We start from the raw sequence: 27,663 nt of genomic DNA, 5'->3' as shown, positions 1-27,663 counted from the left end.
CTTAGCTCTCAACCAATAGGCCAAGGAGAGTTGTGTATCATGCACAGTTATTAGTTAGTACTATGAATATGCATTGTATATATCTATAATAATAAAGCCTTAAAAAATTAATCAACACATAATTAACAAAAATAATTAATGATTATTAATTTTACTATGGTCAGTGAGGGAACCCATTGACGATGCTTTCAAACCCTCTCGGAGAAAAAAACAAAATAAAAATGAGAGAGATAAAGCGCACTCTCACTCAATCGAGTAATTGGTGACCAAATCATCCAGCGTTAACCTCCGACGACGAAGTTGGTCTCTGCCCAATCCTAAAGTTTTCACCTTTCTACCCTCGCATGATTGTTTTCCCTCCATCAGATACTTCTGAGCCGACAAGATTCCGCTTCTTTGGAGCGCCGGGCAAACCCCACTTACTCCGGTACGGGTATCTCCATTAAAGCACGCTTCTTATTCGTAGGAGAGAGGGAGAGCTAAGCTGGGCTTAAGCTTTCGATTTGTCTCCCAAATTCTCCTATTTCTCTGTGTAGCGCAGAGGCTCGGCCATGGCTTCTGCAGCTTCGTGTTCGTCGGTTTATGTGGCCGTGAACTCCTTCGGAAGTTTAAAGGGTTATAAGCGGCCGTGGAGGGTCCGGGCATCGTTGGACAGCAAGGTATCTGATATGGGCGTCAATGGTGAGATTTTTAAACTAGGTTCTTTATTCGTGCAATCGTTCCTGATGATGAATTTGGATGGTTTTTTGGATTTGAGATTTAGATTTTCATGTTAGTTTCTATAGAAAAGTGGATTGTGAGCGTATTGACCATCTCCATTGTTCGGCAAGCAGCCGAATGGAGGCCCTAACCGAACGCCATTTCTTCCACCTTTTGATTGTAGTTGAACAGTGCGACGTCAATATTGGCGCACTGTTCACTTGCGCCATTTTTTTCTCTCTACCGAACTAGTCTGAGAAAGGCTCGAAAGAAACGAGCGATGATTTGAAGGATTTGGGGCAAAATGGCGTTCCACTGGATATTTTACTGCATTTTAGTGAAAAATGAGAATTTCGGTTGGAGATGTACATGGGAGTTTGGTTGGTTTGGGCATTGAAAAGGTTTCTGTTTTTCATCTCTTTGCCATGGTTTTGGTTGTGCTTAGGACTAAACGTGTTCCCAAGCTGGGTATGGAATTTAAAAAGATATTTGCGCTCTGTAAGGAGGCCTGAAATTAGATTGCGAGCAAATAGTTGTTTTGGTTTGGGAAATCAATTACCAAATTTATCTGTTATGCTGCTTAATTTGTTTTATGCTCTTCATTTGAATATGTTCCTACTGACTATTAGGAAGATATTAAAATAAGAAACCCAACCCTTTCTACATATATTTCTAGATAATGCTTTAGAACAAAAGAAAAAGAAAAAGAAAAGATTGGCTGGAAGATTTGAATGGGTTTTCTCTGTAGTTCTGCAAAGACTATGCTTTAGAATTTGATAATCTTCTCCTTAGTTGTGTGTATTATATGGTACTATTGCTTCCATTAATTTATGGTTTCCAAGTTTTAACATATGATTACAGAGGGCCTAGAATACTTTCTGATTGATCATGCCAATGACCATCAACTATTATTTTAACCGCATCTTGTGGGCTTTCAAGCTGCGCCAATTCATCCTAATAACTTATTCACATTCTTATCGAAACTCAATTACTTTCTATCATATTTTTCTTGTAGGGTTTGTTTGGGATGACTTTTTTATTGCTTTTTAAAGCAGCTTTCTAGTATAAAAATTAAAATTTTTTAACTAAAAAGCTATTTTAAGAAGCAATAAGAAAGCCGTTCCAAACGAAGCCTTAGTCTTTATTACAACTGCTAGTAACATTCGAATGTATTGTATGTTTCTTTATTTTTCAATAGTTATGAAATCCTTCCAGTTGATTGATATTGATTAGAACTTAGAAGTTTCCCCTTACATCTTGCTTATATTTTGGGGAAAAAAATATTGGAAGTCATATATTTTTATAAAAGAAGAGGAACCTTATGCCATTATATTTATATTTTTCTTCCTTGTCCCAAATAATTGTGATAAGGCGAAAGATGTTGATGTTGGTAGGTGGAATTCTTGTTTTGTAATAGTAGTTAAATTTATCTTATCATCTAGTTTGAATTTTGAGCCAAGTTTCTTTCAAATTTTTACATATTTGGAATCCACGCTTTGAAATGTGCATGTGATAAGCTTAGACAGTTGATTAAGCAGGAAAAAAAAGGAAGTTCTAAGGTTTCATGGATCAAAGCTGTTGGAAATGATTTGCAACACTCAAGATTGGATGAAAAATGATGATTCGGAAAATTAACCACTATTAGTTTTGATAAGGTTAGTTATAATGATGATGATAGACTTAGGCATGAATCTGACTTTTTGAAATGTTAATTTTTTTAGTGTTGTTCAAATGAGGATTTAATTTCTTCAGAAAATTTATATTGTTTTTTTTAGCATTCTCAGTGTGATGTTAGCATTTTTTATTGTGGGTGTGGTGCAAGAGTTGTTTCAATCTAATACTGTGGGATGTGATTGTCAATTATGATAATTTAGAAGAATAATAGGATTGCTGGGTTCTTATGTCTGCAATGGTGCTTGTGAGTGGTTTTGGTTGGAAAATCTTCATAAGCTGCCATAGCATGCAACATACTTATTTTCCTTAGCTGATTTTCTGTCATTGCAAAAGTTATACTTCATTAATTCCTTCATTGTTTATTAGCTAATTAAGGCTTTACAAAGTTGTCATTTCTCTTTGAGCCTGCTAAAGTGAACTTTCCTCGAGCAGCTCCAAAAGGGTTATTTCCGCCAGAGCCCGAGCATTACAGGGGACCTAAACTCAGAGTTGCTATCATTGGATCTGGGCTTGCTGGCATGTCTACTGCAGTAGAACTTTTGGATCAAGGGCATCAGGTAAGATGACGTTATGTTTTGTCCAGGATCTGATTTGTCACTTTTCAAAACTAATTATACCACAACAACAACCACACAAGCCTTTGTCCCGCTATGTGGGGTCGGCTACATGAATCCTTTTTTGTCATTGTGTCCTGTTAAAAGTCAAATTATCATTTAAATCTAATAAAGAAAGATCATTTCTAATATTTTCAAAACTATTTATGAGAGAAAATAATCATTTTCCTTTATTTACTATATCCCCAGGTATGAATCAGTTTTAATATTTGTATGCATGTTGATTCATGCTAAATGTTATATTCATGTCCATAAACATTGAGTAGGTGTTTGGTAGTTTGACTTGAGGTTTCATCAATATTTTTGTTTCTCTTGTTGTGTTATTTGGGATCATATCGGTTTGTTTTGTCTAAAAGTGATACTCACATATGTTCTATGTGCTCTCATAAAATTTATCAGTGATGTCTTTTTTTCCGCACTTATTTCTCGCACTTTTTTGCATCTCCCATCACTGAAATATTTTTTCTCTCTGTTTAGGCAAGTCATTTTGCTTATTTCTTTACACTTTTGCTGCTTGCTTTCCTTATATATTAAGTATTTTTGCTTCTGTATTTTTATGTTATGCACTTGAAAGCTTACATGGGACAAACAAATCAGTTTGCTCTATTTTGCAGGTTGACATATATGAATCTCGACAGTTTATTGGAGGCAAAGTGGGATCTTTTGTTGATAAACATGGAAACCATATTGAAATGGGACTGCATGTGTTTTTTGGTTGCTACAGCAATCTTTTCCGTCTAATGAAAAAGGTTTGTCTTATCAGGGAATTTGACTTGTATCTAACAGGCCAACCGGAGTACCACTGAGTATATTATACTTTTAATAAACAGTTTTGCATTTCCTGATGTGAAATCCCTGATGTGAAATCGAACTTAGTTCTGGGTATGCTTGCTAACAGATAAAATAGTTGGGATATAAAAACTCAGTAATCAAGTCTTGGAATTGTTGCATTACTTCTTTTATTGCTGATGGTTTTACTATTACTTCAAAATATTGTCTTTTATTTTATCATTTTATGCAGTTTAGTATCTTACTGGTTTCTCTCAGTGATTATTCGAGTACTTTCTCATACTTAGAATATGGTTTTAGAGGCTTCTCATTCGTGCTACAATGCTATTTCGTCAGTAGGTTGAAATCACTTAAATACATTTTCCATGACTCAAGGAACATTTTTTCTACTGAGTTTATGGATTATTGCACTTTGATGATGATTGTTTTCCTGTGCTCCTTTAGTCCTGTTTCAATTGCTTGTTTCTCATGAACGCCTTACTTTTTGATCATTTTGTTCTGTAGATCCACAGTTGCCTAACTAAGACCTATAGCTATACTGCACTTTCACATTTTTTTCTTGCTGCCTGTTCCCATTAAATAGATGATTTATTATTACTGTTTCAGATGGCTTAGTTTGGGATGAATTATCTTCTTCTCGGTGTTGCTACCAAAGAGAAAGCATTTAAAACGGAGGGCTTCCGATGACCCGGTTAGGAGAGTAGAGGTATTAGATTTGACTTATGTTAAGAAAGGTAGAGGTAGACCTAAAAAGACTTGGTTAGAAAATATTAGGAATGACCTTTCTTTATTAGATTTAAACGAGAATTTTACTTTTAACAGGACACAATGGAGGAAAAGGATTCATGTAGCCGACCCCACGTAGTGGGATAAAGTCTTGATGTTGTTGTTGTTGTATTAGTCTAACAGATGTCAAATTCATGTTTCTGCATATTGAAAAACTTAGACAACCATTTATTTGATGGTTATAAAAGTTATTCCCTCGTTTTGGAAGATAATTGAAGATTTATCATAATAGATCATGCATTTCTGGTGTAGGATATCTTTTGAGATGGAACAATTTGTAATCCTTTGTGACACTTGCTTTAAGAGGCATAGAAGACAATTTGAATTTGATTATGGTTAATAGGGAATCATCATTCACACCTATTATATGAAAATTTAAGAATCAAAGTTGGGAAATGTCTGACAACTCACAGTTCAAATTTCTTAAATACATAATTGAACTTATTCTCATTTATCAAATTTGAATTTACTCCTTTTTTTCGTGGGGGTAAAGTTACTGCTGTTCAATAGAATGCTGCTAATGCTCATTTTGTCTTGGGATGTTTCAGGTGGGTGCTGATGGAAACCTGCTGCTGAAGGATCACACTCACACTTTCGTAAATAAAGGGGGTGACATTGGCGGTATGTAATATTTAACTATTTTGCTTGTGCTCAGACATCTTCGTACATTTTATCTCTGTTCATCTGGATGATGAAATGTGGATATAAAACAATAAGAAAAGCAGAAACTGATTATCTATACAACAAAATAGTAATTTGAGGTTTATTTTATGCATATACGTGAGTTTTGCTTTGCGATATTTGTGCAACTTATTAATTTTCTCAGATTGTGATGTTAGTGTTCACATATATTGAAAAGTCCAGATTTGTTAATGTTTTCTAACTGAAGTTATATGATAAAAAAAAATATCCCATTGTCCCATTCAGTATGCTTTAATAAATATAAGCAGAATAGCGTTAAGTGTTTTTTAATATATATATATATATTTATTCTTATTCTTAAATTCTGAAAATTGAACCAAAAAGTGTACACTTCGTGACTGTACTTGCAAACATTAGGTTAAAAGATCAACTGGTGCTTCATTGTCATGAATCAGCTCAGAGGCTGAAATTAATGAGGTAGAAATAGATGATTGAACGGAAATTTAATTTTTTATCTATTGGTGCCAACTAATATTAACATATTTAGTCGCACAACTTCAATATATAAATTATTTTTAAACCAAATGTAAGATAAACACCTTTCGCTTATAGTGTCACGTTTATGATAAATAGATTCTCTTCGATCCTCATTTAATTCTTAGTCACATATCATGAATATATTAATCACAACAATGATGAGTTGTCATCACTTAATGTATATATCATATATTTGAATCATAGTAACATAATGTGAATAAAAAATTCAATTATGTATACAACAATAACATAAAGCCTTTATGCCACTTGGTGGGGTCAACTACATAATCTTTTTTCTCCATTGTGTTTTGTTAAGAGTCAAATTCCCATTTAAATCTAATAAAGAAAAAGAAATTTCTAATATTTTCTAACCAAGTCTTTTTAGGTGCACCTTTCTTATAGGCCAAATTTAATACATCTACTCTCCTAACTGGGTCACAGAAGGCCAACATTTTGTGCATCCAAACCATCTAAGGCAACTATCTCTAAAATTATATTCCATTGGAGCCACTCCAATCTTTTCACGTATATGCTTGTTGCACATTTTGTCTCTAAGAGTGAAGCCATTCATCCACCCGAGCATTCTCATCTCTATAACACTTCACTTAATTTTTATGTTTCTCTTGTAGTGACAAATATTTTGCGCCATAAAGTATTGTAGATCTCACCACCATCTTATAAAAATTTCCCTTAAGTTTGAGGGATACTTTTCTATCACAAAGCAGGCCTTGAGCATTCCTTCACCTCAACCATCCAACTTGAATTCTACTAATAATATTCCCATCTATTTCAACATCACTTAAAACAATTGACCCGTGATATTTAAAACATGTACTCTTATTAATGACTTGATCATCCAAAGGCACAATCCCTCCACTATATCTATTACTGCTAGAATTACACCCCATGTATTCTGTTTTAGATATATTCAAACGAAAACCTTTAAACTCTAAGGTGGACCTCCATAATTCATGTTGTCTTTCAACTCCCTCTCTAGTCTTATCAACAAGAAGAAAATCATCAACAAAAAATTCAATATATATGATGATTAAAACTAAATTATCATAAATCATTTGACGATTCATTTTATTCAAATATGGCCAAATAAGAGTTTTAAAATCTTTCATCGTATCGTATCATGTCATATTATATTTAACTTTCTCATTTCGTAAATAATTTAACCATCACATAAGCCACCATCTAAATTGTACCATATGGGGTAGTTTATTTTTCATTCCCTTTTCCAATACTTTTTTTTTTTAATTTCTGCATGCGGGCATATTGCATCCCCAACAAGCTCTTTAAGGGGGATGTTATTAGTTAGCATGCAAGCACTCCTATATACATTATTTTATTTGCATTCTTCGTATCATTCCATATTTTTATATAACGAGCCTTATATGACATACGATAATGAGTGAAATATATTTATTAATTTCATCCATGTTAACATGCTCAATTTTTTGTATTAGAGATCAATCATAAATGGATTTGTAATAACAATGAGTTGAATTAGTATTGATAATAATTGTGTATTAGATTAAGAAAAGCAAAATCATTATTATAAATTAGTAATATGAATACCCACCTTAATTTTATATAATTTGGTGATTCACTCTAATCCTTATTTCATCTTCATTAGTTTGATACCTAAATAATTATGTATAAAACATTGTTATATATATTATAATAATTTACTCATATTATTTAATAATATCTATCTCTCTTTTATTAACTTATAAAGTGGTCCGTAAGTAGTCTAAGAAATCAATATATAATATAAAGATTTTAGTTTTTAATGATTTATATAATTTATTAGATACGAAGGAGGGTGAAAGATATATGTACAAGTTAGCCAAACATAGAGACAAGAGTAGTAAGGATTTATTTTAAGTGAAGTGTATTAAGGATGAAGATAAAAAAAATACTTTTAAAGGTGGATGAGATATTTTTATAAACTCTTCAAAGAAGATTACGAGAATGCGATTGACTTTAGTGATCTTAGTATCCTAAATGAAAATACATATTTTTATTTTTATCGGTGTATTAGTAAAACCAATGTTAGAGAGACTTTAAAGAAAATAAACTGTGGAAAAGCTTTTGGACCTGATGATATCCTAATAGAGGTGTGGAAATGCTGAGGAGAAGCATGAATTTTTTAGCTTACTAAACTTTTTAATATTGTTTTGAAGACTAAAAATATGTCAGACTAGTGGAGAATGAGTGTGTTAATTCCTATTTTTAAGAATAAAGATGATGTGCAAGTTGCACAAATTATAGAGGAATTTAGTTAATGTGTCATATTTTAAAATTATGGGAGAGTTATGGAGCATAGATTACAGCGTGATACTAATGTTTCTCAAAATCAATTTGGATTCATGCCGAGTAGGTTTGTTATGACAGCTATACATTTATTGAGATGTTTGATGGAGAAGTATAGAGAGAATAAGGAGGATCTACTTATGATATTTATTGATTTAGAGAAAGCATAGGATAAAGTTCCAAGAGAAGTGCTATGGAGAGTTCTAGAAAAGAAAGGGGTTAATAATGCTTATATTCAAATCATTATGGATATGTATGCAGCAGCTGTTACTTGCATCCAGACACAAGGTGGTTTGATCAAGTATTTTCCTATTTTAGTTGGATTACATCAATGATCAACCTTAAGCCCATATCTTTTTTCTTTAGTCATGGATGTTCTCGCTAGACATTTGCAAGAGGTTGTACCCTGGTGTATGCTTTTTGCTGATGATATTCTTCTTGTTGGTAAAACTAGAGAGAGAGTTGAAGGTAAACTTGAATTATGGAGGTTAACTGTAGAGTCTAAAGGCTTTCATTTGAGTAGATCTAAAACCGAATATATGAAATATAATTTTAGTAATAATAGTTCTAGTAGGAGGATTGTTACTTTGGGTGATCAAGTCATTAATAAAAGTACACATTTTAGATATCTTAGATCTTTTGTTCAGAGTGATGGTGAAATAAATCGGGATATTATTAGTATAATTCAGGTTAGATGGTTGAAGTGGAGGAATGCATAGAGCTTGTTGTGTGATAGAAAAATCTCTCTCAAACTTAAGGGAATATTTTATAAGATGGTAGTCAGACCTGCAATGCTTTATGGTGCAAAATGTTGGCCATTAAAAGAGAAGAATAATATTAAGTTAAGTGTTTCAGAGATGAGAATGCTCAGGTGGATGAGTGACGTTACTCTTAAAGACATGGTACAAAATGAGCATATACGTGAAAAAGGTTGGAATAGCTCCAGTGGAAGATAAGATTAGATAGAGTCGCCTTAGATAGTTTGGTCGCATAAAACGACAGCCTTTCGATGACCCGGTTAGGAAAGTAGATGTATTATATTTGACTTATGTTAAGAAGGTTATAAGCAGACCTAAAAAGACTTGGTTAGAAAATATTAGAAATGATATTTTTTTAATAGATTTAAATGAGAAATTAACTTCTAATATGGCACAATGGAGAAAAATGATTAATGTAGCCGACCTAATATAGTGGGATAAAGGCTTAATGTTGTTGTTGTTTTATACCTTGTAGTGAATTTAATGTATTTGCTTTGAGCCAGTGGCCATTAAGGCCGCACATCATTGGTTGAAATATTTGAAGTGTGTTAGCATATTTTTTGACAATATGTTTTGACAATATGGTGTTACTATGTCATAAGTTTGTCATATTGATCTCTATTGCAGAACTTGATTTTAGATTTCCGATTGGAGCACCTATTCATGGCATTCGAGCATTTCTAGCTACCAATCAACTGAAGGTATGGGGACTCCTTTAGGAGGTGACAAGCAGTTTGTTTACTGTAATGTGCCTGCTAGATTTTTCTAATAAAACAGTTTATTTTTCTTGATTATCATCACCTATATTATGTTTTTATCAATTTACACTATTATTTTGTTTCTGTCCCCTTTAAAGTTTATATCTTGGTCTGTATTTCCTTGTTTTAACAGCCTTATGACAAAGCAAGGAATGCACTCGCTCTAGCTCTAAGCCCCGTTGTTAGGGCTGTTGTTGATCCAGATGGAGCATTACAGGACATAAGGAACTTAGATAATGTAAGCAAAAATTATAATTATAGAATTTTCACTAAGTATAGTATAGTGACTTCCACATCCAATTGTCTCTTGTTGTTCATTTAGAAAAGTAATATTCTTAGAATTGAGAAGTCATAAAAATAGAAACTTTTGATCTACAAAACAAAATTTCTTTTCTATGCTATTTGTGAATTGGAATCATGTCTCAGACAATGTAAGCAGGGAAACTGTGAAGTTTCCTTGGTTATCTTCTGCCTGCGCATTTATTAATTATTCTTTTGCCAATGTCAGTTTTGTTTATAATTATGTTTGTCCCAACATTCCAGGTCAGTTTCTCTGATTGGTTCTTGTCCAAAGGTGGTACTCGTGCAAGCATTCAAAGAATGTGGGATCCTGTAGCTTATGCCCTTGGTTTCATTGACTGTGATAATATAAGTGCTCGATGTATGCTCACCATTTTTGCTCTGTTTGCCACCAAAACTGAGGCTTCTCTCTTGCGAATGTTGAAGGGTTCACCTGATGTTTACTTAAGTGGTCCTATAAAGAAATATATAACCGACAAAGGTGGTCGGTATGTGGGGGACAAAATTTTTAATAAAATCGTTATTATTTTTAGTGATCAAGGTGATTCTTTTTAGAATTTGGCCTGAAGCATCTGCTGCTGCCGCAGGTTTCACTTAAGATGGGGTTGCAGACAAGTATTATTTGAGAAATCTGATAATGGAGATGCTTTTGTTACGGGACTTGCCATGTCCAAGGTTAGCTATAAGGTTTTTCTTTTGATATTGGATCCTTATATTTCGAGTAAAAAATAGCTCATAGATAGTAAGGGTGGGCAATGGTGCAATGGTTAGGTTATACCTTTGTAACATGAAAGTCACGGCTTCCAAATTAATTCAAAGTTAATACAGATTTTTTTATGATTTGTAATGGTTTTGATTTCCAATGAATATACTGATTGAAGTACATATTCAAGTGGGATCCCAGAAGTGGTCCAATTTCCTGACTTATTATATTTGCTTGATGCACGGCTAACTCTTTATGAAAACTGATGTAATTCCATCCTTGAATGGCTTCTTACCGGAGCTGGTAATGAATGGTACCTTTCTAGCTTTGAAGGCTGTAGAAAACCATTGATCAAAGAAAGAACCCCAAAAAAAAAAAAAACTTGAGAATAATTGTATTCTTACAAAGAGAGCAAAATCCACGGTTTTTTTTAAATAATTAACAAATGTCTCTGCCTCAACTTTGAAAATTTCAGGCCACGGAGAAGAAGATTGTGAAAGCTGACGTCTATGTTGCAGGTCTGTGAATACTGATATGTAAGTTTCTGACTTATCGACCTTTTGGACCTTATGTGCTGAGGTTGTGTTCTTAATTGTCAGCATGCGATGTCCCTGGAATAAAAAAATTGATTCCAGCTCAATGGAGAGAATGGGATATATTTGACAATCTGTTCAAGCTAGTTGGAGTTCCCGTTGTAACTGTGCAGCTTCGCTATAATGGCTGGGTGACAGAGTTGCAAGATATTGAGAGGTCAAGGTAACTACCTGCGGGCAAGCTAATTTTGTTTTTTTTTTTGTTTTTAATCAGTATGCTTATTTCTCTCAATTGGGGGCAGAATTTCAGTTTTCATACATTTATTTGTTAAATACTTGCAGCTAAAATTCTGATTATTTGAAAAGTTTTAGTATTTGACTTCTACAAGAGTAGTCATAATCATTCCTTTGCTCACTCCAACTTCTCAGACAAATGAGACAAGCCGTCGGTTTGGATAATCTTCTCTACACGCCCGATGCCGACTTCTCCTGTTTTTCTGATCTTGCGCTTGCATCACCTGAAGATTACTACAGAGAAGGGCAGGGTTCCCTCATCCAGTAAGTGACTTTCTTAATGTTTTGGAAGTTTGTTAGCCTTGTCTTATTTTTCCCCTATTCTTAAAATTTTATTTGAGATTCTTTATCCCTAAATTTTAATTGTTACCGTTTCTTAGCTAATTCTCGCTAGGTCATTTTTCTTGCAGAGCTGTTCTTACACCCGGTGATCCCTACATGCCCCTGCCTAATGATGAAATTGTAAGGAGAGTTCAGAAACAGGTCAGTTGTTAAATTGAGATCATACCCTTAAAGTCTCCTTTTTTATGTGAAGTCTGATTTAGGTGGTAATAGCGTTGAGTTTGAATTTGGATCTGGTGTTTGATAAGGCAGATAAGCCACCATTTTGTCACCATGCCTGGAAATTCACTTATGTAGTCTACAAATGAATCTGTAACCTAATAGTTTAGTGATTGTTTATGAACAAGAATTTGTTTTAGCCTGCTATTGTTAGGATTGTAGGTACTTGATAGCAAAAGCGGGCACGGAAAATGCAGCACAACAACAACAACAAGCCTTTTTATACCACTGTGGGGTAGGCTGCATGAATCTTTTTTCTCTATTGTGTCATGTTAGGAGTCAAAATTCTCTAAATCTAATAAAGAAATATTATTTCTAATATTTTCTAACCAAGTTTTTTTAGGTCTACCACTACCTTTCTTAGCATAAGTCAAATCTAATACATCTACTCTCCTAATCAGGCCATCGAAAGTCCGCCGTTTTATGTGAACAAACCATCTAAGATGACTGTCTCTAATCTTATCTTCCACTGGAGCTACTCTAACCTTTTCACTTATATGTTCATTTCATATTGTGTCTCTTAGTGTAAAACCACTAATCCACTTGGGCATTCTCATCTCTGTAACACTTAACCTAATTTTATGATTCTCTTCTAATGGCCAACATTTTGTGCCATAAAGCATTACAGGTCTCAACACCATCTTATAGAATTTCCCTTAAGTTTGAGGGGGACTTTTCTATCACACAACAGGCAAGATGCATTCCTACACTTCAACCATCCAACTTGAATTCTACTAATAATATTCCCATCTAATTCGCCATCACTTTGAACAATAGACCCAAGATATCTAAAACGTGTACTCTTATTAATGACTTGATCACCCAAAGTCATAATCCCCTCACTAGATCTATTACTATTAAAATTACACTCCATATATTTGATTTTAGATATACTCAAACAAAAATCCTTTAAACTCTAAGGTTGACCTCCATAATTCTCTCTCTCTAGTCTTATCAAAAAGAAGAATATCATCAGCAAAAAGTATACACCAGGGTACAACCTCTTGCAAATGTTTAGTGAGAACATCCATGACTAAAGCAAAAAGACACTGGCTTAAGGCTGATCCTTGATGTAATCATGTAATCCAACTATTCAATGGAAAATGCCTAGAAGAATAAAAAAATAGGAACAAAAATATTTACTTGATTAAGTTAAATAGTATTTCCTATGTCCATGAGCTTGTTGAGAGATAATTTCTGCCACTTCTGAGATGAGTTCAAAATCAATTATAAAGTACTAATACTTCCTCTCCCTTTTCCTCCCTCTTTATTTTTCTTGTCTTATTTATTTATTTTATCTTGCTTACTTTTTCATGAGGGCAAACTCAAACCACATTGCTGCTCTAGCAAAACAGATGGTAAATGATAAAAAAAATGTTGTGTATCCACTAGTTTATAAACTTATTGTTTTTGCACTGACGTTACCAGTTGCTACTGCTACGGTGGAAAGAACATTTTCTGCAATGAAGATCATTAAGCATCGACTTCGTAGCAAAATGGGCGATGCTTGGCTTAATGACTGTCTAGTGCCATATATTGAAAAAGAAGTATTTGATTCTGTTCCGAATGAAGTCATTATGCAACATTATCAGAAAATGCAAAGTAGAATGCAGAGTTTGTAGTTTTCTTTTTAATTTCAAAAATTATGATGAAATATAATACTTTGTTTTGAATTTTGTTAGTGAAATATATCTATATTTTTTGTATTTATATTTTTATATATATCGAGTTTGCCCACCCTAAAAAAAAGGGCTGGATCCGCCACTGATCTCTACCTTTTAAGATTCTCTGAATTAAAAAACTTACGATTTCTTTTCAACGGAAATAAAGTGCAGTAAACCTTAATGATTCTACCTCAATTAGAAGACCTTCACCTTCTTGATTCCAAATGTAGCCAGAACTTTGTTCCTCTTTCTTTCCCCTTGCATTCAAGTCTGCCTGAGCAACATCAGGAAGGGCATAAGGCTTTTCAGCCTGGCCCGGAACTACCATTTCTACATCTGAGTCACTTTCATCTTGCAAAGGTTCACATTGGGGATCAATTTCTGGCAAAAATTTTCTCATTTGGGATGTATATTATTGGATAAATCATAAATGTTTGACAAATGACAATTATATTACTTAACAAAATGTTTATCGAAATCATGACATTGCTAACGTAGTAAACATACAAAGTTAAATGCTCAGAGGAAGATTGAAATAATTGTATGAAGACATATCAGTATATCACTAACAAGTAGGTGGTTGTTTGGACCGTCAATGATTTCCTTTGATATGATATTTGAGATTCCTTATTTACCTTTAGGCCTAATAAGTGAGAACAACAAATTAATGAAGAAGCAATGGCAATTCAATGAACAAAAAAGCAACAAGTTAATTTGCTAAGTTGATGTAGACAAAGGGGAGGGTCAAATCAAACCCAAAAAATTTGATTTTTGACTTCTCCAGCTCATTAATGTCAAGAGGAAGGTAGCTCATTATGAGCTGGTTTTTAGTTCATTTATGGAGCTAAAAATTAGCTCATTATTTCTTTGATCTTGTCTATTCTCCTTCCCCTCTTTGTCTATTCGTTTCCCGTGGTTGGCTCTTGGGTTTTCATGCCTTGGCTCTTTGGTTTCCACGGTTGGCTGATTGTTTCCTGTGCTGAGGGCTGTTCCCGTGCCTTTGCTTTGAAGAACCGTGGTTGGCTCTTTTTTGCTCCCTTGGTTCCATGACCGGCTGCTGGTTTCCTGTGCTGGGAGGAGTTCCGGTGCCTTCCCCTTTGGTTCCTGCAGCTGGGCTCCTCGGTTCCCTGCTTGGTCCCTGGCTGGGCTGTTTTTCGTGGCTGTGATGCTTTGTTTTCTGGAGTGATTGTTGGCTTTTCATCTCCCTCATTTAATATAGAATTTGAAGAGATTTTGGGGCTTTTTTTTTGACAAAATTTGAACAGTTTTTTGGACTGATTTGGTGGCTGTTTTGCGAGGAATTCCAAGAGAATTTTGCTGATTTTTGTGCAGTTTTCTACTGCAGTTTTTGAGTGTCTTTTAGCTTTCTTATTGGCGTCTTTTGACCTTCCATATTCCCTAATATTTGGGCTGTTTGGCTGCCCTTTTTGTGCCTATAAATAGTGATGTTTGTGGCTGTTTTAGATATGTTATATGAATGATTTTTGGAAATGTAAACCTGCGGGTTTTGTTGGAAAAGCTTGCGAGCTTGTTCCATTCTCCTTCTCATCTCCTCTAGGAAAGACTTGCGAGTTCTTTCCACCATTCTTCTCGGCTTCTAACCTCTTTCGTCTCTACGCAAGTACCACCTCACCTGTATCCTTCTTCTAATGGATGAAAGCTTCTTTAGGTGTTCGTTTTGAAGTCATAAATTTGTCAAATGTTTGTAAGCGTCAAAGTTTGTAAGAGTCCTTGTTTGTAAGTCCTTTTATAATATTAAAGTTGTGTTTTATTTGTTAGTTATATTTTGTCAAGTTTTGAGTATTTTATGTCTTTCTATCATCCTAGAAAGATATTGCTTTTTGTGATAAAAAATTTGGGGCCCTCTCCCAAATTTTTGATTGCATTATAAGTGGGAACACCAAATTAACAAATAAGCAATGACAATTCAATGAATTTAGGAGTAACAAGTTGATTTTTGTCATTCCACACTTTTTCAAGTAGCTTGTAACTTAGAGGACCTTAAGGGTTCTTTGTTGGTCAGATAAGCTTTAATGCTCACAACATCGATTCAAATACTCTTGGGGAATCCTGTCTGCAACTTACGCTTTTAGATCTTTGGTTCAGAGATTTGTTCATGCACATCCAATTCTTTTTGTGGTGTTCTTGGAACCACCTTCTCCATACATATTCCGCTAGATGTTAAATTCTCTAAACTTGTATTCTCCTCCAATATGTTCTCAGGCACTTAATCTTTGCACCTGGCTCATTCTTAAATGTACATAACCATCTTTTGAAACAAATAAACATGTGAGAAATTGACTTTTTTCTATTTTCTACGGTAACAATCTTAACAAAAATCAGAATCCAAAGACTTCAAAAAGTTTAAAGTTTATCATGTGAATGTGGCATTCTCACCCCTCTTACTCATGTGCCACAACTTTCGTCACTATGCTTATGAATCAATATTTGAGAGTTGTTGTCATGTATATGAATCAATATTTGATACTATAATTACTATCATGTGTTACATCCTATGATGCACGGACACGGACACGGCGACACGGACACGACACGAGGCACGGCTTTTTTTTGAAAATATAGGACACGGGTACGGCGCGGACACGGCAATACATTTTTTTTATATAGTGTATATATATTAATGTAATATCATATTAAAAATGACTAACAATAATAAATGAATGACATGAAAACTTGTCTAGCTTATAATATAAAATATTTAGTACAAAATATCTAGTACAACCACAAAAATATAAGCAAATAATCACTTACTACAACATCAAGAATTCAAGCTTCGACTACTAGGATTAGCTTTAGAGGTTTGTTTTTGGCCTTCAATATCATATTCAACTCTGGTTCAACAAGAGAAAGATTTGTAATTGTGCAAAAAGAGAGGAGATGAAAATGCCTTCACTGCCAAAGAGAAATGAAAATGAGAATATTCGATGAATGGTTATTAAATGCATACGTTGATTTGGTGTTGTGGATAAGAAATAAGAAATTCAGTTTAAATCTCACCAAATATAAGAAATTATATTTTAAAAAATTATAAAATATTTAAGATACGCGTGTCGGACACACGTGTCCAATTTGTTTTAAATATTTTTTTAATCGGACACGTTTTCGACGTGTCCGACAAATGTCGGAGGAGTGTCGGACGAGTGTCGTGTCGGACACGGTGTCGGACACTGCACGCCTCTTTGAGGAGAAGTGTTGGTGCATGATAGGTTACATCTTTACTACAATGGGTTATTATCATAGCACCATTAATCACTGTAAGTATTAGTTCTAATGTGATGTGCCTTGGAAGTAAAAACAACAAAATAGAAATAAGAAAAATGCAGAAATACAAATTTGGGGGTTGTTTTTTTATTACTTTAATAGTAATGAAAGATACAATTGATCTAATATTCAAGAGGTAGATCGGTTCTCCCACAAACCCTAGCCGCCGCTAACAAACTCACACAAAGCCCCAAAAAATAAACTCAGCCATATCTCTCCCTAACCCTAAACAAAACTCCCCCTTAAATAGCCCTCACACACACCAAACATAATTGAAACCTTCCTAAATAATATAAACATAATTAAGAAACCTTCCTAAATTATTAAAGCCTTCCTAAATAGCATAAACACAATTAAGAAACCTTCATAAGCAATTAAAACCTTCCTAAACAACATAAACATAATCAGTAAATCTTCCTAAATAATTAAAACTTCCATAAACAACATTAACACAATTAGGAAATCTTCATAAACAACTCTCTCTTGATTACTCCTCCTGACATAATGAATAATAGCTCCCTTAGACCCTACAAGGGTGGCCGAAATGATGAAATCTCCCCCTTTGCTGCCCCTAGTTTCACCCAGCCAAAGAGCTGATTTAGCTAGGGTTGGGCCGATGGCCGGGGCCGCTGGGATGGCCTAGGCCGGCCAGGTGAGCCCCTTTATCAAAGAGGTAGAGATAACTTCTTGTACACAAAAATCCTTTAATATGTATTTTCCTGCATCTAAAATTCATCTCATTAAACTTGTCAATCTTTATCTATATGTCATCGACAGACATTATTCCCATGTTTCTCATAAGCCCTCACATCAAGCTTTTATATCAACTGTTGGGAAAAGACGAATGCACTATAGGTTTAGAGAGCAAAAAAGAATATAACACTGGAAGAGAAAAATATAGGGTAAAGAACTTTATACTGTTAGGTGAAATAGTTTTGCTTATATTTATGGTCATGCACAGAAATAGTTTTCACTAATTTTTAAGATGGGTATAAAGTATAAATATTTGGTTTATACTTTTCGCCCCTCTTGATTCTCCCTCTATGTTTCTCTTTATTTTCAAACAAATTAAACTCATAGAACTTCAAAAGAGATAAAAATAGTCCACTAATCATATATTTACATAATAAATTATAACACCTTGTTTCTCTATTTTCTCTATCTGCAAGAATGCCTTTGCCACTAGTTACCAAGTGATTTGTCAATATCTCTTCATCCAAGTGCCTTATTGCCTACCACGATGAAGATCTCATCACTAGGTGCTGGACTTTATTAAAGTAGTTCATGCATGTGGAGAGCCGACTCCATAAGCCACCAAAATTCTCGTCGGTCTATTATACCTTTGATCTCCACAAGCAAGCCATTAGATATGGAACAAAGCATCTAGTCACTGTTGGTGTCTCGCCTAGTTACCTGAGAAACTTACTGTCACTAGTTCTCCTCCTCCATGGGGCAACCAAGAGATTCATCTTGAAGATCTTGGGGAACAACTAGCTCGAGATCCTTCCAAACATAAGGTTCTCTTACTTTACCCCGTGAGATTCTTGTTCCATTTGACTCTTCCATTCTATAAGGTTAATGTGACACTGGCGTGAAACATGTAAATTGAGATATTCATGGCTTTGTTAGGCAACAAGAATAATAAATTTTGAACATGTAACAGACATGGCTCCATTTTAAAAACTATGTTTCACCTTAAAATCATCCACAAAATCTAACAATAATTATCCAGAATTAATCTTCAATTCAATTCATGAGTCGAGGAACTTAAATTCCTCATTTTGACACGCATCTCAAGGGAGTTTTTTGTTATATTTTTTTATAAGAGAGAAGACGCAAGTTCCGAGAAACCTATCAAAGCTAATATGGTGTTGATAAGAAATACTAAAATCTTTATCTGAAGATTCAATTTAGACCTAGAGAATCCGGTAAAGGCTGGGATAAACTCTTTATTGGTTTTATGTGTAATTCATTATATTATAAGGTAAAGAGTGGGCTATTAGAGGTCTGCCTATCTGTATAAGGTTTGTTCTAGGGAATTGCTTTGTCCTTCATCTATTATGAGGTCTGAAGAAGTACTTTGAGGTACATATTATGTAAGCAATATTTTATATGAAGACCTGCTTCAATCTTATCACTCCATAATCTAATTTGGCGCTCCTAAACAATTACCAGTAATTCCATTATAATCAATCCAAAGGCTATTTAAGAATCTGTATTGGCCACCCACTACATAAAGGGTAACACTGATAGATATCTAGGCGGAAGCTGCAGGAGTTCGCAAGTAAACCTAAGGGTAATACTTAAGTTCGCAAGCAAACCTATCACCAATTGATGAAAAACAGTTAGAATAATGCGAAATCTGAGTGAAAACAACCCAAAACAATATATTGTGGTAGGAAAATCAAAGCCAAACAATGAGGAAAAGTGGAAAACAAGATACAAGTGATCCTCAATTCGAGGGGACGATCGTCTCTCCCAAATCTCTTGACAATAGAGTCTAGAGCCCAAGTCGCCAAGAAACTCTAATTGAGAACAAATCAAAACATAATCCTTCCCTAAACATCTCTTGCTCTTAATACAAATACTTTACTAATCTAATCTCCCTCCCAAGACCTAGTCGCCCCCTCCTTTTGAATTTGAAATCCATTAGGCAAGTTGGGGCCCACTATGTGGGTGGGCAAGAGCAAGGGAGGCGGACATGTTCCGCCTCCTATAAGCCTGAGGGCGGGCTGGGCCTGTTCAAGGTGAACCGGTGGCCTAACAGGCGCAAAGGTTTGAAGGAAAAGTGGAGCATGAGTCCCACAATCCTCATTAGCATGTTTCCAGTTGAAGCACTTGAGGAGGATTTGTTATGGATAGTAATGCCTTTTTTCTAAAAGATAGGTATCTGTGATTTTGGACTGTAGAACTACTTTTCTTTGCTTTGGATGGATTCATGATTGTTGCTACACTCAAATAAACTCACAAATAAATCGAATTGAACTTTACTTAGTTGATCAATCAAAGTGGGTATAGAATTATAAACACTGGCGGAACCACATGAAGCTTAGGGGGGTAATTGCCTTGCCCCCTCAACAAATTTTTTTGCCCCTCCTAAAAAATTATTTTTTCCCCCCTAAAAAACTCGTTTGCCCTAACTTATTCTAAAATGTCTATATATTTCTTCAAATTTAGTTCTAATATTTTCTTTCATGTTTTTTTATGACAATTTAATTACACTTTTTTTCTTTATTTTTCTTGTTTAATTTTTTTTAAATAACTTATATATATATATATATATATATATATATATATTATTTTTAATATTTAATTAAAAGAACCCAAGTGCAAAACGCAAATTTTTTTTTATTAATAATCCATCCTCCAAATACAAGAGAGGGGCCTCTATATATAGGTCTCAAGAGAAATTAAAAAACACATTCGCCCCTTGGGCTTATACAAGACAAGAGGGTAAAAAGGGAAATTGCAAAACTAAATTAAAATACACTTAATAAATGAAAATAAAACAAAGTGATCTCGGTCGTCGATCTTCAGCTCCTCCTCGGATTAGCATGGACGGTTGGATGTCCGCATCAGTTTTAGCCTGCTATTGTTAGGATTGTTGGTACTTGATAGCAACAGCGATCACTCGAATATGCAACAGAACAACAACAACATCAAGCTTTTTTATTCTATTATGTGGGGTTTGCTACATGAATGATGAATCCTTTTTCTCTATTATGTCTTGCTAAGAGTCAAATTCTCATTTAAATCTAAGAAAAAAAAAAAATCATTTCTTATATTTTCTAACCAAGTCTTTTTTAGGTCTACCTCTACCTTTCTTAACATAATCCAAATATGATACATCTACTCTCATAATCGGGTCATCAAAAGTCAGCCGTTTTTTTTTGACCAAACCATCTAAGGCGACTCTTTCTAATCTTATCTTCCACTGGAGCTACTCTAACCTTTTCACGTATGTTCATTTCATATCGCGTCTCTTAGTGTAAAGCCACTCATCCACCTGAGCATCCTCATCTCTGCAACACTTAACCTAATTTTATGCTTCTCTTCTAATGGCCAATATTCTGTGCCATAAAGCATTGCAGGTCTCAACACCATCTTATAGAATTTTCCCTTAAGTTTGAGGGGAATTTTTCTATCACACAACAGACATGATGCATTCCTCCACTTCAACCATCCAACTTCAATTCTACTAATAATATCCCCATCTAATTCACTATCATTTTGAACAATAGACCCAATATATCTAAATGTGTACTATTATTAATGACTTGATCACCCAAAGTCATAACCCCCGACTAGATCTATTACTAAAATTACACTTCATACATTCGGTTTTAGATTTACTCAAACGAAAACCCTTTAAACTCTAAGGTTGACCTCCATAATTCAAGTTTACCTTCAACTCCCTCTCTAGTCTTGCAAATGTTTAGTGAGAACATCCAGGACTAAAGCAAAAAGACATGGGCTTAAGGCTGATCCCTGAATTAATCTGACTATCCAACGGAAAATGCAACACTGAGAAAAAAAAAGGAGCAAAAGATTTACGTGATTCAGTTAAATAGTATTTCCTATGTCCATGAGCTTATTGAGAGATGATTTCTGCCACTTCTGTGATGAGTTCAAAATCAATTATAAAGTACTAATACTTTCTCTCCCTTTTCCTCCCTTTTTATTTTTCTTGTCTTTTTTTAATTAATTAATTATTTTATCTTATATAAATAAATATATATATATATATCATTTTGCTTACCTCCTTTTTTTCCTTTGCCCACAATAATGCTTCTATTACTTATCATCAAATTTGCAATAATCTTCTTGCCAATTAAGGGTCGTCTATCCTATCATCGACCAAGGTCTTATCACCTCTCATATTCAAGATATCCTCCTTGATTTTGTCTTCAGGACATTCATCAGTTTATGAAGAGCCTACTTTACCTACAAAAAGAACCTCTCACTTGTTCTTCATGCCTTCGGCCTCTAGGAGATCAATAACAGTAGTGGGAGCAAGTACAATAGATAAAATTAATGGTTTTTCAATTGAAAATATTTTGTGTGTGGAAGGTTTAAAGCATAATTTATTAAGTATAAGCCAACTTTATGATAAATGTTTTGACGTAAAATCTTTTTCTATAAAATGCTTATTAATGATCAATGAAAAAATTTTGTTAGAAAGTTTGAGAATTACTGAATTAATAATGCTTATATGATTAATTTGAATTGTATTGAGAAATATATATATATCATTTTGCTTCCTTCCTTTTTTTCCCTTTGCCCACAATAATGCTTCTGCCACTTAATATCAAGTTTGCGATGATCTTCTTGCCAATTAAGGGTTGTCTATCCTATCATCGACCAAGGTCTTATCACCTCCCATATTCAAGATCTCCTCAATTCTGTCTTCAACAAGACAATCATTAGTTTATGGAGAGCCTACTCTGCCCACAAAAGGAACCTCTCACTTGTTCTTCATGCCTTCGGCCTCTAGGAGATCATTATTGGCTCTATACCAGAGTAGCTACTCCTTATTGGTATTATCTCATTCACCTGAGAAGCTTATAGTCGCAAGTTCCATTCTTCCAAACAAGGAAACTGCCAGACTACTCTTAAAAATCTTAGAGAACCACACTCAAGAACTTCTTAGTCATAATTTTCTCTTTATCTATGAGATTTTCCTTTTATCAACTTGGCCCCTTTTATAAGTCTAATGTAAGGTTGGTATTGAGTAGAGTTTGAGTAAGTTGAACCAAATTCAAATTTGAAATAAACAAGTTTAAGCTATTTCAAACTCGACTTGAAATCAAAATGTATTTGAGTTGTGTCGATTCTACTCGAAAATAGTCTATTATACCTTTGATCTCCACAAGCACTCCATTAGACATGTAACAAAGCATCTAGTCACTGTTGGTGTCCCACTTAGTTACCTGAGAAACTTATAGTCACTAGTTCTCCTCCTCCACGGGGCACCAAGAGATTCCTCTTGAAGATCCTGGGGAAAAACTAGCTTGAGATCCTTCCAAACATAAGGTTCTCTTACGTTACTCGTGAGATTCTTGTTCCATTTGACTCACCCTTCTATGAGTTTAATGTACATTGGGGTGAACCATGTAAATTGAGATGTTAATGTCTTAGTTAGGCAACAAGTGTAATAAATTTTGAACCTGCAACAGATATGGCTTGATTTGAACAATTATGTTTCACCTTAAAATCATAAAATCCGAGAATAATTATCCAGAATTAATCTTAAATTCAAATCCTGAGTCGAGGAACTTAAATTCCTCATTTTGCCATGCGTCTCAAGGGAGTTTTTTGTTATATTTTTTTATAAGAGAGAAGATGCAAGTTCCGAGAAACCTATCAAATAAGCTATCAAAGCTAACATGGCGCTGATAGGAAATACTTGAGTTCGCAAGTAACCCTAAGGGTAATACTTGAGTTCGCAAGCAATCCTATCTCTAATTGGTGAAAAACAGCGAGAATAATGCGAAATCTGGGTGAAAACAGCCCAAAACAATATATTGCGGTAGGAAAATCAAAGCCAAACAATGAGGAAAATAAGCTACATGATCCTCAATTCGAGAGGAGGATCGTCTCTCCCAAATCTTTAAACAAGAGAGTCTTGAGCCCAAGTCGCCAAGAAACTCTAATTGAGAACAAATCAAAACATAATCCTTTCCTAAACATCTCTTGCTCTTAATACAAACACTTTCCTAATCTAATCTCCCTCCCAAGACCTAGCCGCCCCCTCTTTTTGAATTTGAAATCCCTTAGGTAAGTTGGGGCCCACCATATGGGCGGGCAAGAGCAAGGGAGGCGGACATGTTCCGCCTCCTATAAACCAAGGGCCGGCTAGGCCGGTTCAGGGTGAACCGGCGGCCTAACAGGTGCAAAGGTTTGAAGGAAAAGTGGAGCATGAGTCCCACAATCCTCATTAGCATGTTTCCAGTTGAAGCTCTTGTGGAGGGTTTGTTATGGGTAGTAAAGCTTTTTTCCTAAAAGATAGGTGTCTGTGGTTTTGGACTGTAGAACTACTTTTCTTTGCTTTTGCTACACTCAAATAAACTCACAAATAAATAGAATTGAACTTTACTTAGTTGACCAATCAAAGTGGGTATAGAATTATATATGCTTTTATTTAGGTGTGTTGACTATTCCACCTAATCGAAGTGGAGCAAAATCTCATATTTTGTGTGAAATTGTTTCGGGAATGAGGCTTTACTCTGCATGTTTTGAGAGACTTTATATTGAAGTGTTCAACCGTCCACTTTGCTGTCAGGTCTTGGATTTATTCCCATCCTCTCAGGGTTTGGAAGTTCTATGGTCTTCAGTGGTCAAGATTGCGCAGTCTCTTTATCGTGAAGCTCCTGGAAAAGATCCATTTAGACCAGATCAAAAGACTCCGGTTAAAAATTTCTTCCTAGCGGGTTCCTATACAAAGCAGGTAAGTCAATCTTTAATGTATTTTGTTGATAATCTCTCATTTTAGGGCTGTTTGCGTAGTGATACCTCATGACATTTTCTATAACCTTGTCAGGGATAATCTCCCTTTAGGGGAGGGGTTAAACCTCTTTCTCACTGAAACTTCCAACAATAATCACTATTTTCAATCCTATACTGCCAGGATTTATTTAAGATGGGATTATAAACACCTATAACTGTGTCAACCATTAAAATATCATTATGCATATTCAACATGCCTTGAACTCACTTTTATGCTAGGCGTTTACTACTATACTTACGGATCAAGCATAAACATGGTTATACTTCCTTGCACTATAATCAATACTTTTGTCAAGCTAGCTAGGTTATTCATCCAACAATTAAGCAAAAATTTAAGGGTTATCAAAGACTTTTTCCACTTCTCTAGCATTCGCGAGAATACAGGAGAGTTACTCTAATAAAACTTATAAAATATTCTCAAATAAAGCACATTAAATCCCATGTGTAGAACCTAAACTTGTACTTGATTTATTCATTGGAGGGCTTCGCCCGCATTCCACTTACTCAACCTTGATGCGAATGAATTTACACTTATGCAAAAGGCCCATTCATCATAGGATCACAGACGCTCTCTCTCCCCATGGCCTTTCGCGCATTTCATTATGATGCTATTAAGATATGTAACTCTTTTATATGGATCATTATTATCAGTTGCTCTTATAGTGATTACATTTCAAAAAAGAATCGATTCTTTTTTGAAAAACAAGAATTTTTTCAGTTTAAGGAAGTCGTTTTTCTTTGGTGATATGGAATATTTGAACCAAAAAGGAAGTGTATTAACTGTCAACAATTCTTTAAAAACTCCAATAGAAGGAATGACTAACAATAGGGATTGGACCTGCATTTATAGTATTGGAAGGATAAACAATGTAAAGATCAAGATCTCTCTCACCCATAGTGATAAAATAAGTAGCGACGACGAGCGGGGATGTATGTCAATTTAATACTTCTAGTTCTAGCATCTTATCGGCTATACAAAACTACGAGCATGTTAAGTAGTGTAACCTATTGAAGCCAAACTAGGAAAATCATAACCAACACTACGACTTCTGTCATAGTTGTGGGCACATCATTGAAGCCTGCCATCAGCTAAAGCAAGAGATAGTAGCTCATCAGATAGGATATCTTATTCTTTCCTTTGATGCCAAAGCTTGCGTACCAAGGCTGATTAATTTATGGGCCAACCTACGCAGTACTGGTCACAAGGCAATTTGCTTAAGGCAGTTGGCTTAAGCCAGGCAATTGTAGGATCAAGATAATTGAAGGACCTTTTCTGTAAAGATACGTTCTCCTTGCCACTCTTGAAGAACCCAATATCTTTAATTCTTGTCCCAATTACCCATTATCTTTAATTATTCTCACTTTATGTGAATATAATGTTTGGATGAAGATCCACAAATAATCAATGTCAAATAGGAAGAGAGGATTAGGATTAGGGGTCTGCAAATTATTGTGGCTGTTCTTGTTCTTGGAGTTTGGTGTCTTGGGCTGTAGCGGCATCTAGGGGTTGGGAGAGATAGATCCTCCTCTCAAATTGAAGATTAATTGTACATTGCTTTTATTTCTTCCGTTAGTTTGATTTCTTCAATAAAAACTATTGTTTTGCTTGTTTTCCCATCGGATTTGTGGATCATTCTTGCTGTTTTTGTCTCTCTTGTTAGGATTTACTTGAGATCTTCAAGTATTTCCTAGCAGAATCATGCTTCAGCATTAAAAGCATCCTTATTGAGAACATGAGTTCCGTTGACATCCTCTTCCACTTCTCCTTAGCATCAATCTTACCAGGGAGAAGCTCAAATTGGCTACTTGACCCCTCACCGAATTTGAAAATTGTTCAGTGAGAGTTGAAGGCACTATCACTTTATATGTTTCTCTTGATAAATTTCTCCGACAATTCTCATACGCTATCGAGTTTGTGATGGGCTAATTTGAGTCTACTTATAATAGGATCTTCAGCAAACCATACTATCAATCTTTAGAGCCATCACATTTCTGCCTTATTTGGAGCTCAAGTTCCCCACACCTATTGGATTTGGAGTTGGCCAAAGGCAACCATCAAGTTGCTATCTTCTATTAACTTCACTTATTTTAACCTCGCTTGATGATGAACTTCAGTGCCAACAGCCCAGAACTTTAGACTGAGCTTTTCTTGTCCACCCAAGTACGACACGCCCAATTAAATTTCCTTCAAGCTCATTAAGATGCCTCTACTTGCAGCCTCATGAAAGTTGGAGTTTAATTTGGAGCATGCACTATCTCCAGAACAATTATCTATATAGCTCATCTCTTCCAATTTTTTTGTTTATTCTGTAGGATCTCCACTTGTTCTAGTTGTTTGTTACTAAGCCACTTTGTAAACTAAAGTTTCTTATCAACAAAAGTTACTTTTTTGACATCCCTATTTAGGCTTTGTTTAAGACTACTTTCTTCCTGCTTTATGAAACAGCTTTCTAGTACAAAAATTTCTAATTCAAAAAAAAAATTGTATTAAAAAAAAATGCTTTAAAAAACAGTAAGAAAGTTGTCCCGAACGAACCATAAGGCTTCGTTTGGAACAGCTTTCTTATTGTTTTTTAAAGCAACTTTTTATTTAAAAATTTTCACAAGAGTTCAACTGAGTGCTGTTGTTTGTAGAAATTAATTATCTTTTCACCTTTAGCATATTGCCCAATTATTTGGTTCACCAACTTTATTTGGCTACTTGGTTTTTTTTTTTTCTTCCAACATAAAATAAAGAAGAAATATGCTTTGCTCCATTAGAAAGGCACTTACTGCACTTGCTATGTTACTTGGCTACCTGAACCAAACAAGCACAGCCTAACATCTTTGGCTGAAATTCCGAACATCTTTTTATATCATCTGCAGGACTACATTGATAGCATGGAAGGGGCAACTCTATCCGGCCGGCGAGCCGCAGCTTACATTTGTGGAGCCGGCGAAGAAATCCTGTCGCTTCGCTAGAAGGTAGCTGCTGCTGAAGAAGCAAAAGATATCTTCAAGGAGTCCAACACATTGAGCCTTGTCTGATTTCCATCTCAACTGAATTTCTCAATAAGCATATAGAAAGAAGAACACATCAAATGGGCTCAATTTGTGCCATTGTAAATTAAAATAGGCTCACTTGCTCTTCTTCTTCTTGTTGGAAGGCCTTTTAATGATTCTATCCCCATTTTTATGTAATCTGTAAACCAGATTGAAAATAACATATGAGATCCATTCAAGCAAAACTATTCGAGAAATA

The 27,663-nt window shown here is 34.8% G+C and overlaps 1 protein-coding gene across 1 annotated transcript; it reads left to right on the top strand.

Moving 5' to 3' along the window:
* Window positions 1-310: 310 nt before the first annotated feature.
* LOC110095455 (zeta-carotene desaturase, chloroplastic/chromoplastic) lies at window positions 311-27,663 on the top strand. Its single transcript, XM_020820999.2, has 14 exons — window positions 311-681; window positions 2,806-2,930; window positions 3,602-3,736; window positions 5,111-5,183; window positions 9,449-9,522; window positions 9,713-9,817; window positions 10,123-10,367; window positions 10,467-10,554; window positions 11,058-11,100; window positions 11,182-11,338; window positions 11,545-11,673; window positions 11,820-11,892; window positions 24,199-24,363; window positions 27,288-27,663. Exons 1-14 carry the CDS (start codon window positions 552-554, stop codon window positions 27,381-27,383), a joined length of 1,638 nt encoding a protein of 545 aa, XP_020676658.1. The 5' UTR covers window positions 311-551; the 3' UTR covers window positions 27,384-27,663.

Source organism: Dendrobium catenatum, unplaced genomic scaffold (genome assembly GCF_001605985.2).
Source record: "Dendrobium catenatum unplaced genomic scaffold, ASM160598v2 fragScaff_scaffold_370, whole genome shotgun sequence".
Taxonomy (NCBI): domain Eukaryota; kingdom Viridiplantae; phylum Streptophyta; class Magnoliopsida; order Asparagales; family Orchidaceae; genus Dendrobium; species Dendrobium catenatum.
This window is presented reverse-complemented; position numbering and strand designations above follow the sequence as displayed.